The sequence below is a fragment of the Bactrocera neohumeralis genome, chromosome 5 (assembly GCF_024586455.1).
Source record: "Bactrocera neohumeralis isolate Rockhampton chromosome 5, APGP_CSIRO_Bneo_wtdbg2-racon-allhic-juicebox.fasta_v2, whole genome shotgun sequence".
In the NCBI taxonomy this organism is placed as follows: Eukaryota; Metazoa; Arthropoda; class Insecta; order Diptera; family Tephritidae; genus Bactrocera; species Bactrocera neohumeralis.
The window spans coordinates 37522956-37539382 of record NC_065922.1 but is presented as its reverse complement, the minus strand read 5'-3'; the positions used below and the strand labels follow the sequence as shown (position 1 = coordinate 37539382).

General features: G+C 37.9%; 2 protein-coding genes across 4 annotated transcripts in view; one reads left to right on the top strand and one right to left on the bottom strand.

Moving 5' to 3' along the window:
* LOC126759646 (uncharacterized) overlaps positions 1-10664 on the top strand; it is a 60745-nt gene extending 50081 nt beyond the window's left edge. For all 3 annotated transcript variants that reach the window (XM_050474608.1, XM_050474610.1, XM_050474609.1), the window contains exons 3-5: positions 6559-7912; positions 9589-9780; positions 9862-10664. In XM_050474608.1, the coding sequence (XP_050330565.1) occupies positions 6559-7912; positions 9589-9780; positions 9862-10037 (1722 nt within the window). In that variant the 3' untranslated portion in view covers positions 10038-10664. The remainder of the gene's footprint in view (positions 1-6558; positions 7913-9588; positions 9781-9861) is intronic.
* LOC126759644 (uncharacterized) overlaps positions 1-16427 on the bottom strand; it is a 174295-nt gene that overhangs the window by 154411 nt on the left and 3457 nt on the right. The gene's annotated exons all lie outside the window — the stretch shown is intronic.

The following is a 16427-nucleotide window of genomic DNA, read 5'->3' as shown; positions in this document are numbered from 1 at the left end:
TACAAATGAATTTCATATATTCAATTTTTGAATTTTTTGGTATACTTTTTCGCTGACCACCACTGTAAGTGAATTGATTGACTGCTTGCGCCTGTTTTACTATAAATTTTGTAGCAGCAATTAAATTCAAATCAATATTGATAATTGAAATCTTTACAATGCCCTTAGGTGTACACAGTTTTTATGACTCTCTTGCATGCTACTAGATAATACTTTTGGGTTTTGCAAATAATAGTAAGCAATAAGATTTAAGGTTTGAAATGGGACTTTTATACCAAGTCATCAATATAAATAGCTATAAAATAGTATCTGCGTTTATATTATTGGCACAATAGTCATACATACGTCAAGTACATATAGCAAACTGACGAGAAAAGGAAAAAATGTTTGAAGGAAGTTTTGGTAAAAGGCATACAATTTCCTAGCTGGCAAATGAACTACTTAGATTTCACATTTCTTTGCTCTAATAAATTTAAATGTGAAGGCTTACACCACAAAAAAAAAATTAAAAATAATAATATTTTTTTGAACTCGTATTCTGAGCACTTCGCCTACAATCAATATGTGAAGTCAATGATCTATGCCGTTTAACCGGCTGGGAACAATAATTCATATATCCACATGTGAATTTAAAAAAATCGATTTTTTATATATAAATATATGTATGTATGTATGCATATCGAATGTACATATATTTGAAAATATTCTCCAGAAATTGTATGTTGATCCGCCAAATAGTTTCGGAGACATTTGTAAGAATTTTTTAACAAACTGTAAACACGTTGTTCTCGAAACGTCAGAGTCGGTGAGAAAATTTTCTCCGAAACTACTGAACCGATCGATTTGATATTTTCACACGATCTTCTTAAATATGTTTGGAATTAATCGAATGAATACAATTTTTGATCATAATTTATTTTATTCAAGCTGCTTTTAAGTGTAATTGTTTTCATTTTATGGAAACACTTTTGACAAAAATTTAAATTTTCTCTTTTTGATCATTATCTGTTTTCATATAAAGTCATAACAAATTTTTTCGAGTTTTGGAGTTAAGTATTAACAGAAAAATCTTCATGACCGCCAAGCTTTTTTCAAGGTCCTCCTCCAAGAGGCTACGGAACAAGGGGAACAAAAAAACAATGAAACATACATACATTCACTGAATGTAATTACATTCAGTTCTGTAAACATTTCTGTTAGTATATATGTATGTATGTATATTAACCGATCTGAAAAACCGGAGATTACATTGGCCTTAGAAAATAATAAAGAATTTTGAATTCATTCATACAAGAACTTGATCCGATCGTTCAGTTTGTATGGCAGCTATATGTTAAACTTGGTCTTTTATTGTCACATAATTTTTTCTGGGTGTACAAAATTTTGCGAAAAGATCTTAACAAAAGATCTTACATGAGTTTTTCAAAATCTTTACATGAGTTTTTCAAAAACTTTTATTTTTTTTAATCCGATTAAAAGTTTTAAAGATACAGCTTTGACAAGTTGCGCATTCGTGGTCAGCCATATAGTCTCTTAAATATTAAAGAGTTTTTCTGTGTGTTTTCAAAGTCAGTTGACAAGATTTCTCGCGAACTACGCAAGCGATCTTAATGGAATTTTACAGATCTTCCAGTTAAAGTTTACAAGGACTTGGATGAAGGACTTTTGTTTCTTATTTAAAACTTTTTTAAGAAAAAAAAAGTACAGAAATGTTCACCAAAATTTGCATATTTTCAATTATCATTCTTTATACTCTTAAACCCTGTCAGCCGCGCTCTAAAAAAATACCCCTGGTTGAACCAATACCTGGGGTAACAGAAGTACTTTCGCATAGTATTCCTTTCTGCGTTGGTATCAGGGAGCTTTATTGGAGCCAGTGTGAAAATAGGATAAGGGGCGTGGCACCGCCCACTTTTGGCTGAAAACACTTATCTCAGGACCCGCTCTACCGATTTCGATAAAATTTAGTACGTGGCATTTTTCTTGTTGTTAACGTAGAGGCACTTTCTAAGGGACTGCCGGAATTGAGTTTTGAATATTTTCTTTGAAAAATTCACAAAATCGGTGTAAAATATGTTTTTTTGGGATTCCTAAACAATTTTTAAAATAATTTTTTTTTATAATTTATTAAACAATTTAATAAAATATTTATTTTTTTTATAATTTATTAAAGAAAAAATGTGACACAGGGAGTTAAAAAATATAAAAATTTCTGCCAAACTTTATACGTACAGACATATGTACATACAATTGTATGTATGCCCATTAATTACGCTCAATGGTTTAGTTTATTCATTGTTACCATACACTTTATCAATTCGCGACAAATACTTTGCAAATAAACAAATTTGATACCAATTAGTTTATAAATTCGTGCATACATACATACATATGTATATGTACCATGTATTTGTTAAAACGGCACAAATAGCAAGTATGCTTTGCTGCACACAATTTGTTTGTGATAAGAAACGATTTAGCAAATCGCTAGAAAACCTCTTTAACGTCATTAATTGCTTAATAAACAACAATAAATATATGTGGTACATACACACATGCAGTATACGATATGCATACGGGAAAGTTTACACAGTTGCTGTGCGAAAAACGAAATTTACCAAATTATTTACGAAATTTTGGCGCAGACTGTGCATATCCAATACAATTGCTCGTCAACAATAAATCAATTACCATTCGAGTAATTGAATAGCCAAATTTTCACGTGAGCAAGGTGAGTAGCTAATGCTTAATGTTATTGCAGCAATTACCGCTATATATATTTTTTTTTGTACCGATGATTTGTTGTTGTATTTATATCGTTTAATGACTTAAGCAATTATGTGTGAAGGTGTACGAGTAGTTCTATCCAATATAAAAGCCGATAAATGAATTTAAGGTGCAAAATTGAGTGAAGTTTGCACATGTTTCTATGTGCATAAACCGTTAGGTTTATTATGTAAAATGATAAGCCGTTTATTTGTCAATTACATACATCAATCAGTGCAAATAAAGCCATAAAATGCGTTTATATGCCTGTTTTTGTGATTGATTTGTTGTTGTTAGTGATTTTTCAACTGCTAAAAATGTTGGCTAACGCAATTTGTCAATATTGAGTGGCCACTGGCAACAGCAGATGGATATATTTATAGCTTTATTGTGTCGTGTTTGCGCGCAAATCGCAGCCAACGGCGATTTTTCGCGCTTAAATGCAAAAATTATGGCAAACGCACGCTTCGCATGAACAAAATCACAATATTTCAAGCTAATAATAACAGCAATAATAAAACGGTATTTATTTAAGTGTAGAAAATATGGCACAAAACACGCGCGGTAAGTGATTTTTGCCTAAAGTGCGATTTGCGCGCACAATAAGTGGAGTAAATATGCCTTAAACGATTTGCATTTTCATTATATACATACATACATACATATGCACATGTGTGTGTGCATTTAAAATTAGAAGAAATTAATTTATTATTGAAGCGATTAACATTTATTGTGCCTTATTTATTTGTGTAACAGGGTCTAAGTAGGTGCAAACACGTCTGTACGGACGCACAAACAGACAGACGGTGAGAGTTAGCATTGACGGACTCAACCTCCCACCATATAATAATAAACGCGCTAACACGCATCGTAAACGACTCGCTAAATTATTTTCAAATATTCTAATCATGCGATTGAGAAATGCACAATAACAACAACAAGGTTGTTATTATTTATCGTGTTTAGCAAATGTGAAGCAATAACAAAGTACTAAGTAGAGTGATTTGTACATCGGTACTATGTAAATACATTAGGGTGCTTACAATTTTTTTTCTTTAAACCCTAACACTTTCAAATGTTTCTATTTGACCCTTCGCAGTTGCATTTCTTATCGCATAAAACTAATTGAAAATATCTTTATCTTGTTTGTGTGACAGCTACTTATATGCTTTAGTAGTCGGATCGGAATAATATATTCGGAATTGCTTTTCCTTAAAAAATAATCTTCATAAAGAAAGTTATAGGCAGCCTTTAGCTTCGCTTCAAAAAAAAAAATAACCCCAGCCGACTCAACAACTATCCTCAGTTCTTTCGCTTAGAACAGCTTTTTGAGTGTGGGGATTTTAATTTTGGGTTTTTTTATAGTCTGTTTTTTTGTTTGGTGAACAAACTTTATATAACTATATAACATGAGAAAACTACAGATGAGACTTTCATCTTAACTAAACTTTGAATATATATATTATATAAGTATTTTATGCATATCTTTAATGGGGAAGTAGTTAACGACTTGCCATGCATGCTATTCCTAGAAATTATTAGATTTACTAATTTAAGGTAGACCAACAATATGTGAATCCAAGAAGCTTTCTATTTTTTATCCAAGGAAAAGAAGTTGCCTTTAGCCGCTATGTCTGAATTTGGTATCGCCACAAAACGAATACGGCTGTGTAAACTGACGTTAAGTAATACTAAAAGCTCCGTCAGGATCGGGAAGGACCTCTCCGAGCCGTTCGATACCAAACGACGATTCATACAATGCGACTCCCTATCGTGCGACTTCTTCAATCTACTGCTGGTAAGACTAATTCGAGCTGCAGAGCTGAATAGAGAAGGCACAATCTTTTATAAGAGTGTACAGCTGCTGGCATACGCCGTTACTCTTTATATCATTGACCAACATTTGCTTCGTTAGTTCTGCTTTCGCCAGGCTGACACTGTTGAAGTCGTGGATAATTTCGTCTATCTTGAAACCAGTATAAAAGCAGCAATAATGTCAGCCACGAAATCCAACGCAGTAAAACTCTTGCCAACATGTGCTACTTTGAACTGAGTACGCAATTAAAAAGTAAAGTCCTCTCTCGACGAACAAAGACCAAACTTTACAAGTCCCTCATCATGCCCGTCCTGCTATATGTATCAGAGGCATGGATGAGGACAACATCCGATGTGTCGCGTTACAAGTTTTCAAGGCAAAGTTTCTGTCGAAGATTTATGGTACTTTTCGCATTGGCCACGACGAATACTGCAGTCGATGTACGAATTATACGACAAAATTGACATAGTTAAGCGAATAGAGAGATAGCGGCTACGATTCCTAGGTCAAGTCATCCGAATGGATGAAAACTCTTCAGGTCTGAGATTATTCGACGCAGTACCCGACGGGGGAGGCAGAGGAAGACCTTCACCCCATTGGAAAGACCAGGTGGAGAAGAACTGGAATCTCTAATTGGCGCCAAACAACGAAAAGGAAGAACGACTGGCGCGCTGTTGTAAGCTCTGCTATAAGCGCGTAAGCGGTGTCTACGCCAATAAAGAAGAAGAAGATATATCTTTCTCCAAATATCTAAATTTATCAATTTAAGATAGACCAACAATATGTGAATTCAAGGAACTTTATTGTTTTTTATGCAACTATATTTTGTAAATATCTTCAAGATAATGTCGTTTCTAAATCTGTTCCGGATCATGAAGAAGGTTTTCAAAGTAATTATGTATTTTACGGACCAATCGGTATTATATTATTTTAAAATATATGACAGATGTCCTCGATAAAGTTTTCAGAAATACCTCTCAAGGAGAATGTTATTTTGTGGAAAGTTTTTTTGTTCGATCTTAGGAACCGACTAGGTTAATTACAAATTTGTTGAGACGGCTTATGCCAGTTTCGAGTGTTTCCTACACCACCGAGATTTTCAGCCCCACTCTTGCAAAGACTGGCCAATGGAAGAGAAAGCGCTTGAATGTTTCCACCGCAACTTTTCTATACAACTTTGACAACTTACGTCTGACAAGATCAAGTCATATTTTATAATAGCTGTCGTAATTTGGCAAGCAATGACAAACATAAGAGTACAATTTGATGCAATGAAAGCAATTCTCGTAAAGCCAATAGCTCTGGAAACTGGAGGGATAGTGGAGGAGGCTTGAAACGCATTCACAACCAATATCCCGCTATAGCTACTCAATTTTTTCTTAAATAATAGCGATATTATCAAACTATTCGTTAGATAAATAAAAACAACAACGACATTTTCCAAAAAAAACAACAACAGTTATACTCATTTTATCTGTTTTCTACGGATCTAAAGAAAATTTTGATGTTCCTACACCAATATTTTTAATTATATGTATATCAATCATAAATGGCAATTAACCATTACTGAATGAGAGTCAGATTTTCAAAACTACATCGATCAATTTAGGGGGCTAATGAATTATAAATTAAAGTAATTCAACACTTTGAGAAGTATATTTACAAATCTGTGTGACATAATTTCGAAGTGCAATTGCAATGATTGATCGAGAGTTTGCCACACTCTAATACCAATGCCATATAATTATTAATTTAATTTAACAATTTACTTGTGTATTAAAAAAATAATTTGCTTAAGCATATGAACTAAGCAAATATTTGTATTTATACAATACATGCGCAGGCAAGTAACGAGTGTTCATACCATTACCATTCAACTCCACGTGCACACATACATACATACATCAATTTTCTTAAACAAAAAAACCGTAAACTGCATAAACTCTAATTATTTCCATTTATTTGTCTCTTTACAGTTGGCCACCCGCTCGATCGAGCCCTCTTTCGGTCTGCTCTTCGGCGATTTACTACGCGATCTCGATGTCGGCACCACCGGCGCTGCCATTATAATGAGCACACTCGATGTGTGCATGAATTTCTCAGGTCTCTTCGTCGGTCCACTCTTGAAGGAGTTCTCCTACCGCAAAGTGGCTATCGCTGGCTCACTGCTGTGTGGCATTGGTTTGGCAGCCACCTCACCCGCAGCCAGCATGGCGCACATACTCAGTACGTACAGTGTGATTAACGGTATTGGTGTCGGTCTATCCACGTCAGCCGCTTTTGTCGCGCTCAATCACTACTTCAAGTATAAACGTGGTCAAGCTGTGGGTCTCTCAATGGCCGGCACTGCGTTAGGCATGCTGATCATGCCACAGTTGGTACGCATGTTGCTCGAAGCTTTTGGTTTTCGTGGCGCTGTGCTGATGTTGGCCGGCATCGCATTGAATTCGACAGTTGGTGCAGTGCTCTTACAACCCGCCAAATGGCATATGATCGATGAGGTGATTGATGAGGAACTGATGACAGTGCCAGTGTCACCGCCTACGCCGGATGTGAAGGTCATACGTGAGGATGCCGCGGAAGAAGATTCGCTACCCGAATTGAATACTCTACTCTTTCCCAAACAGCAATATATGCGTAAGAATTACTCAGAAATGGCGATGAATACGATGAATGGTACTCGTGTGGGTATGCCTAAGCGTCCCACCTTCCCGCGCATCATGTCACTAGCTGGTGTACAATCGGCGGTTAATAACAGCCAGTCACATGGCGATGTGAATGCGACATTGCGTAATCGCAAACATTCAGTCACGTCAAATCTTTCCTATATGGACTTCACCGGTTCCATATTGCAAGTGCATATGAATGTGGGCGATGAAGAGTTCGAACGTAATGATCGTGAGCTAAAACGTGTCAACACAGCGGCGAGTGGCATGGCGAATGCGCATCGTGATTCTTTCATAAAAATGCGGCCAACAGAGACTGAAAAGAATGAAGAATTAGCAGCGAAGGAGGCGGAGAAGAAACCAGGTTTCTGGCGTCGTTTCGCAGATCTCATGGATGTGGACTTATTACGTGATAAGAAATTTTTAAATATACTTTTCGGTCTGTCGATCTTCTATGTGGGCGAGATGAATTTCAAAATGGTCACGCCGTTCTTTTTCGCCAATCTAGGCTACAATAAGACAGATGTAGCTTTCTGTTTGTCGATAACAGCGATCACAGATATTGCAGCCCGTATAATACTCCCGCCTATCTTCGATCGTACAACCATCAAGAAGCGCACGGTGTTTCTAGTATCCATCATCTTTGTAGGCATAACGCGTTCGAGTAAGTATAAATTTTTTCTTAGAAGCCTGAAAGTGCTGTTTAGAGAAAACTATGCTAGATGAAGGTTCTATATTCAGATACCCGAAAAAATTATATTTTTATGAAAATTTTGCAAAGTTTAATAGAGACGTATTCTTTTCCGTAGGATCTCTATGAACTACCTTCCTTGCAGTCCTTAATAGATACATGAGATAATGTGATGACCAGCCAAAATCTAACGGACCAGGTGTTCCAGGATCTTTCTTAGCCTCTTCCTTGCACATCATTTTGGCGATCCAGCATGCCCAGTATATATGTAGCTGCTTTCTGACAGTCCCTATATCTGCTGCCTCCCGGCTTCTAAGATCATTATCTGAGGCAAATGAGATAATTGCTCTAATTGTCGCTTGGCTATCGACGTATATGTTGATATTCCTTATGTAATTTCCGGCCTTGTTAGCTATCACAGCAGCTTTCCTTACCGCAATTTCTGCCTGGAAGATACTGCAGTATTTGGGCAGCTTGAATGGTCACCTAAGATCTACCTCCACGCAATAAATCCGGTGCCAACTCTAGCAACCATTTTTGATTCGTCCGTGCATATGTTAAGAATATCGCTGGCTAGCGTAACTTGAAATCTTCTCTCCCAGGGCAGATAAAGCGTGTATGTGATCGATTTTATCCACGCAGAGCTATGTCCGAAGGTTCTTTTGGAAGATTCACCGATCGCTGCCAAACTTGCAGCTGATTTCGTTAACGAGCTTTCCACTTTAATATCAATTGGTGGCAGGTTGAGTAACCTTTCAAGTGCAGCTTTGGATTGGTCCTTAGTGCAGAATGCAGCGAACCGTAGTAATCCCTGAAACGGTTTTCTGTACGATATTTTACTGCCAGCGGTCCACCACACACCCAAAGCACCTTAAAGTAAGATTGTTGTCCAATGAATAAGGACAGATGATAGGACCCACGTTGACGTGTAGAGTGCACCACTGACCCTTTTCACTCTCTCCTCCATATTGAATTTCCAACTCAGTTTGTTGTCCAAAATTACTTCCAGCAGTGTATCCGTTGAGCCTCCGTGTTTTCTATGACGGGATTTTCTACCTCCTTGTAAAGACCGTAAGGGCATTCATAGTTTTGAACGATTTCCAGGATTCTGGTAGAGGTAATCCATTATCTTTTGCACATGTTTTACAGTCTATGATCTCCACTCAACCGAGCTGCTCAAGATTAAGTTCCCAAGACTGTAGGATCTACGTAACCGGAACAGATCCCGAATTTTATTAGTGCAAAGTTTGTCAACTCGGTAGCATGATGTTTTCTGACGCTACAACAACAGTTTAATAGCTGCCTATCATACTCTTTGTTTTGATTTTATCCAGTCGTAATGACTTTTTGGTCTGTCTAAAATGAATTGCAACCAAACATAATTTTGGCAATTGTCCAAGGGAAGTATTAACTATTTATCTCCCTATAGGCAACAACTGATGGAAAGATTGGTGTGTTCAACAAATTTTCAGAGTAAACTCTGCTAATGTGACATCAGAAAACCAGCTGTTATTATCGAATCTATCTTATAACTGAATTTAGCATATACTTTGAGTTTGCTTTAATAACCATCGCAAATTCCGTTATAATTTTCAACTGCTTTAATATTAATTTAAACTTTAATCCTCTTAATTTCCTCTTCGTTTCAGTAATGGCTGAACAAACCGAATGGACTTCACTAATGGTTTGGCTATCGATTTGCGGTTTCTTCCGTGGCTCTGCATTGGCGAACTTCACACTCACCGTTTCCGAATATTGTTCGCTGGAAAAATTACCCTCTGCCTTCGGTTGGCATTTGGTTGGCAAAGCCGTATTTGTCATCTGTCTGGGGCCGCTGATCGGTGAGTATACTTTGCATTCATAATTGGTTTCTTGTAAGAACAGGTTTATTTACTAAATTTTATTGTTCATGCTTTCGGCAGGTCTGATTCGTGACGTCACCACCAGTTATCCCATCTGCATACACGCACAAACAGTTTGCATATTTCTTTGTGTAATCGCCTGGACGATCGAGTATTTGATCACATATTTGAAAGAGAAAAAATCGAAGGGGGGCATCAATGCCACAATCGGACCCGAGACCAACATCAAACACTAACACGTGCTTAATTTCGTGAGAAGGGGATATTTTTATAAGAAAATTTTCGTGAAACTTACACTATGATATACACACACACGCATACTTATACATTTAAGTAGTTAGCTATATATAATATTATTTACATACATACATATGTATGTATGTATATATATTGTTGAAATATATGTACTTATGCAGTGAGAGAAATTTCTTTATACATATACTATAATATATATACTTTATGAAGTAATGTATATAAGTATATATGTACATTAGTTAAATACTTGCATAACTGTTTGTATGTGAGTTAGTGTTTAATTATAAATTATAACAAAAACAAAAACACAGCATACAGCTCGTAAATAAATGATAAATGAAGTATGTATAGACAGACCCGTGTGCATACGAGAAATGTGCGATTTCCAATGTGATAGTTCAAATTATGCTTATAGATCGTAAGGCTAGAGATACGACGCGTGCGTTTAACGGTGTTACACTGTAACTGTACTCTATTTTATACAATTTTCTAGCGAACACATGAACCCATAGAGCCAAATGACACATAAAAAAGAGGTCAAAGTTAAAACAACAAAAAAAAAATACCGTAAAACATTATCGTATTGAATTGAATTTGAAACGGCAAAAGAGTTTAAAGAAACAAGCAGGAAGGATGAAGGAATAACAAAACTCGGAAGTATTACTTATGTGTGTGCAAAATTAATAACTAAGCAAAACTAATTTCATTTTACTAATTATTTTCGTGGTTATACGTTTATGTATGACTTCTTAGGCAACTTTCGATATATTTAGTTAATTATGAAATCTAGTGGATTATGTAAATAGGCATTATTAGCAATTAGTATAATTAATTAAGTTTCTGTTGTTAAAAAAAAAAAATAATTTTCCTTTTTTTGCTTTAAGAGTATATATTTTCTGCCTACAATATATATGTACTTGCATTAAAATATATAAATTTTGCTATTCCTTGTTTAAATAATTCTTCCTTTGCTTAATTAATTTTTCTACTTTGTTTATTTTTACTGAACTATTTTGCTTTTTTCAAATTAGCTACTAGTTAAATATTTTTATAGTACAAAATTGCACATTTGTACTTTCATACTTTTTAATTAAGTCAAAAAATGTGTAACGGTACTTAAACCCTTGCAACTTAGAACAAACTGTTGGCATAACTCAAGTAGAACAGACTTAATAACGGAATAACATATTTTCATTTTCAAATTATATATATTTTTAATATTTGCCAGTACTTATATAAAAAGAAATATTAATTCTGTAAATTCTAATTTAAAAATTCCGAATGATATATTGTAAATAAATATGTACACTGTAAATATTAACAACCAAATTAAAAAAAAAAAAAAAAACAATAAAATATATATATATATTATATTTATATAATAAGATTAAAATATTTAGAGTTCATTATTTATGAAATTTTTTTAGGTAAGTATTATCTGAATCTACTAATAAAAAATTTTTTTGAAAAATGGCGACTGCCTGAAAATAAAAATCATTTTTTACGCTTTTTTTTTTTTGAAATTCCCGAGTTTTTTTAAAATATTAAAAACAAAAATTTTGACACGATGCTGGTAGGAACGATAAAGGATTATATAAAGAAGGTTCACACAAAATTTCAAGTAAATCGGTTGTATAGAACTTGAGATAATGCCGGTACCGTGTGGAAAAAAGTAGTTTCGAGAAAAACGCGTTTAAAAAATTCGATACGGCCGAACCGGGCTAGGTACTGCTTCACTAAAGTAACTGTAGCTCTTAAAATAAATTTAATTTTTAAAAATCCTTTGGAGCATGCGTTCTTAAGGGTCTAAACTTTAAATATATGAAAAAGATCGATTTTTTCAAAATTCTAGAGTAGAATACCCCTTAATATAATATAATCCGACAAAAACAGGTCCTAAAAATTTTGAAAACGATTTCGAACGGCAAGTGGATTATTTGAGAAGTTTTTTCCATGCAAAAATAACCCTCGAAATTTTGACGTTGAACGACTTGAAAAAACCGACCATTACTACGAGAACAAAATCTGAAACTCACCGATCCAAGTGGGGTTAGATCGCCGAAAAACACCCAGCGCAGCTTCGTTCTGGATTATCTTATCCAGAATCTACCCCGACCAAATATATGTCCAGCATTCAACGAGTCCGCGCATGATCTTAACCACCTCCTTGCATGCCCAGCTAACCCTACAAATCTGACAACCTAAAATTTATTGATCCAAACGAGGTTAGATCTCTGAAAGTACAGCCCTCGAAACCGCATGTTTCCTGAAGGCTGATGACAACTTATTTGATCCTTACCACCATACCGGGGTTACAACAACAACAATGAGAACAAAATCAATAATATCAGTTTTGAGTTAGCGAAAATTCGAAAAATATTTGTGCACACAAGATTTTGTGATTGTGACGGTAAAAGCGACCCAAATTCCTAATCGTTAAATACTATGTATTTGCGTAGAACTAAAAGTCGATTAACCCGTTTTTTGTGAATTTTTATAGAAGAGCCACAAATAGAAATAATGTAAACTTTCAGATGTTAATGTAAGTACTTTAGTATTGAGTGCTTTATTTTGAGATTCACCTCCAAAAAGTCTTGCGGTGGGGAATATTTCCCTGTTTAAAATTATCTCTAAGGTCAAAACAACAAAAAATAATATCATATTGCAATAGCTAAATACAGGTCCAAAGAAAACAAACGAAAAATTTTACACTTCAGAATAGCTTTAAAAAACGAAATTATTATCAAAAATCTCATTCCTTCGATCATTATCTGACAAATATATCTAAGAAGGTCTTGAGAAAACTTCAAGTTCTTCCGCCCAACCGTTTCGAAGGAATTTTCTCACCGACTCTAAAAACTCTGAACTCTGAAAGTTAAAAAATTCCTACATATATGCTTATATCTCTAAAACTCTTTTCCGGATAAATTCCAAATTTTCGGAGAATATTCTCAAGTTTTCGTACATTCGATATATTTGCAAAAATCTAATTCCATTTTTCTTCTTCTTCTTAATTGGCGTAGAAACCGCTTAAGCGATTATAGCCGAGTTAACAAAGCGCGCCAGTCGTTTCTTCTTTTCGCTACGTGGCGCCAATTGGATATTCCAAGCGAAGCCAGGTCCTTCTCCACTTGGTCCTTCCAGCGGAGTGGAGGTCTTCCTCTTCCTCTGCTTCCCCCGGCGGGTACTGCGTCGAATATTTTCAGAGCTGGAGTGTTATCGTCCATCCGGACAACATGACCTAGCCAGCGTAGCCGCTGTCTTTTAATTCGCTGAACTATGTCGATGTCGTCGTATATCTCGTACAGCTCATCGTTCCATCGGATGCGGTATTCGCCGTGGCTAACGCGCAAAGGACCATAAATCTTTCGCAGAACTTTTCTCTCGAAAACTCGCAACGTCGACTCATCCGTTGTTGACATCGTCCAAGACTCTGCACCATACAGCAGGACGGGAATTATGAGTGACTTATAGAGTTTGGTTTTTGTTTGTCGAGAGAGGACTTTGCTTCTCAATTGCCTACTCAGTCCGAAGTAGCACCTGTTGGCAAGAGTTATCCTGCGTTGGATTTCTAGGCTGACGTTGTTGGTGGTGTTTACGCTGGTTCCAAGATAGACGAAATTATCTACGACTTCAAAGTTATGACTGTCAACAGTGACGTGAGAGCCAAGTCGCGAATGCGACGACTGTTTGTTTGATGACAGGAGATATTTCGTCTTGCCCTCGTTCACTGCCAGACCCATTTTCTGTGCTTCCTTGTCCAGCCTGGAGAAAGCAGAACTAACGGCGCGGGTGTTGAGGCCGATGATATCAATATCATCGGCATACGCCAACAGCTGTACACTCTTATAGAAGATGGTACCTTCTCTATTTAGTTCTGCGGCTCGAACTATTTTCTCCAAAAGCAGGTTGAAAAGTCGCACGATAGGGAATCGCCTTGTCTGAAACCTCGTTTGGTGTCGAACGGCTCGGAGAGGTCCTTCCCGATTCTGACGGAGCTCTTCGTGTTGCTCAACGTCAGTTTACACAGCCGTATTAGTTTTGCGGGGATACCAAATTCAGACATCGCGGCATAGAGGCAGCTCCTTTTCGTGCTGTCGAAAGCAGCTTTGAAATCGACGAAGAGGTGGTGTGTGTCGATTCTCCTTTCACGGGTCTTTTCCAAGATTTGGCGCATGGTGAATATCTGGTCGGTTGTTGATTTTCCAGGTCTAAAGCCACACTGATAAGGTCCAATCAGTTTGTTGACGGTGGGCTTTAATCTTTCACACAATACGCTCGATAGAACCTTATATGCGATGTTGAGGAGGCTAATCCCACGGTAGTTGGCGCAGATTGTGGGGTCTCCTTTTTTATGGATTGGGCATAGCACACTTAAATTCCAATCGTTGGGCATGCTTTCGTCCGACCATATTTTACAAAGAAGCTGATGCATGCACCTTATCAGTTCTTCGCCGCCGTGTTTGAATAGCTCGGCCGGCAATCCGTCGGCCCCTGCCGCTTTGTTGTTCTTCAGGCGGGCAATTGCTATTCGAACTTCTTCATGGTCGGGTAATGGAACGTCTGCTCCATCGTCATCGATTGGGGAATCGGGTTCTCCTTCTCCTGGTGTTGTGCGTTCACTGCCATTCAGCAGGCTGGATAAGTGTTCCCTCCATAATTTAAGTATGCTCTGGGCATCAGTGACTAGATCACCTTTGGGGGTTCTACAGGAATACGCTCCGGTCTTGAAACCTTCCGTAAGCCGCCGCATTTTTTCGTAGAATTTTCGAGCATTACCCCTGTCGGCCAGCTTATCAAGCTCTTCGTACTCACGCATTTCAGCCTCTTTCTTCTTCTGTCTACAAATGCGTCTCGCTTCCCTCTTCAACTCTCGGTATCTATCCCATCCCGCACGTGTAGTGGTCGATCGTAACGTTGCGAGGTAGGCAGCCTGTTTTCTCTCCGCTGCGACACGGCACTCCTCGTCGTACCAGCTGTTCTTTTGCATTTTCCGAAAACCAATGGTTTCGGTTGCAGCTGTACGTAAGGAGTTTGAAATGCCGTCCCACAGTTCCCTTATACCGAGTTGTTGACGAGTGCTCTCAGAGAGCAGGAGTGCAAGCCGAGTAGAAAATCGTTCGGCTGTCTGTTGTGATTGCAGCTTCTCGACGTCGAACATTCCTTGTGTTTGGTGGCGCGCGTTTTTTGCTGCACAGAGGCGGGTGCGAATCTTAGCTGCAACAAGATAGTGGTCCGAGTCGATGTTAGGACCTCGGAGCGCACGCACATCTAAAACACTGGAGACGTGTCTTCCGTCTATCACAACATGATCGATCTGGTTGGTAGTTTTTCGATCCGGAGACAGCCAGGTAGCTTGATGAATCTTCTTATGCTGGAAGCTAGTACTACAGATAACCATATTTCGGGCCCCGGCGAAGTCAATCAGCCTCAACCCATTTGGGGATGTTTCGTCGTGGAGGCTGAATTTACCGACCGTAGTGCCAAATATACCTTCTTTGCCCACCCTGGCGTTAAAGTCGCCAAGCACGATTTTGACATCGTGGCGGGGGCAGCTTCATAAGCGCGCTCCAAGCGCTCATAGAAGGCATCTTTGGTCACATCGTCCTTCTCTTCCGTCGGGGCGTGGGCGCAAATCAGCGATATGTTGAAGAACCTCGCTTTGATGCGGATTGTGGCTAGACGTTCATTCACCGCAGTGAATGATAGTACTCGGCGACGGAGTCTCTCTCCCACCACGAATCCTACACCAAACTTGCGCTCCTTTATATGGCCACTGTAGTAAATGTCACAAGGACCTACTCGTCTCTGTCCTTGTCCCGTCCATCGCATTTCTTGGACGGCGGTGATGTCAGCCTTTGTCTTTACGAGGACATCAACCAGCTGGGCAGCGGCACCTTCCCAATTAAGGGACCGGACATTCCAGGTGCATGCCCTTAATTCGTAGTCCTTATTTCGTTTGCCATGGTCGTCATCAAAAGGGGGGTCTCTCATCCGAGGCTGGTTGTAGCTCTTCACTGGGGGTGTTTTTTATGTGGCGGGTCCCAAACCCAGCGCACAACCCTTGTAGGGAATGTTTCGCCTTCTCACTTTAGCTCGCCTTCGAACGGATGTTCTTAGGCTCCTAGGCTTAGGCCATGTGTAAAAGAATCGTTTCTGGCCACTCCCAAGTGAATGGCGATCAGAGAACTTTCCTCACTTGCGTGAACTTCTAAACATGACTCCATCCTCCTCCATTTTTAGGAATTCATAAATGGATATAACCCCTTAACGCATTCAGCTAACATAAATTATATAGTAACTCATTAACGCAATGAAATCATCGCTTCATGTTCACAAAATTGCTTATACCAAATTTCAAATTTGCATTT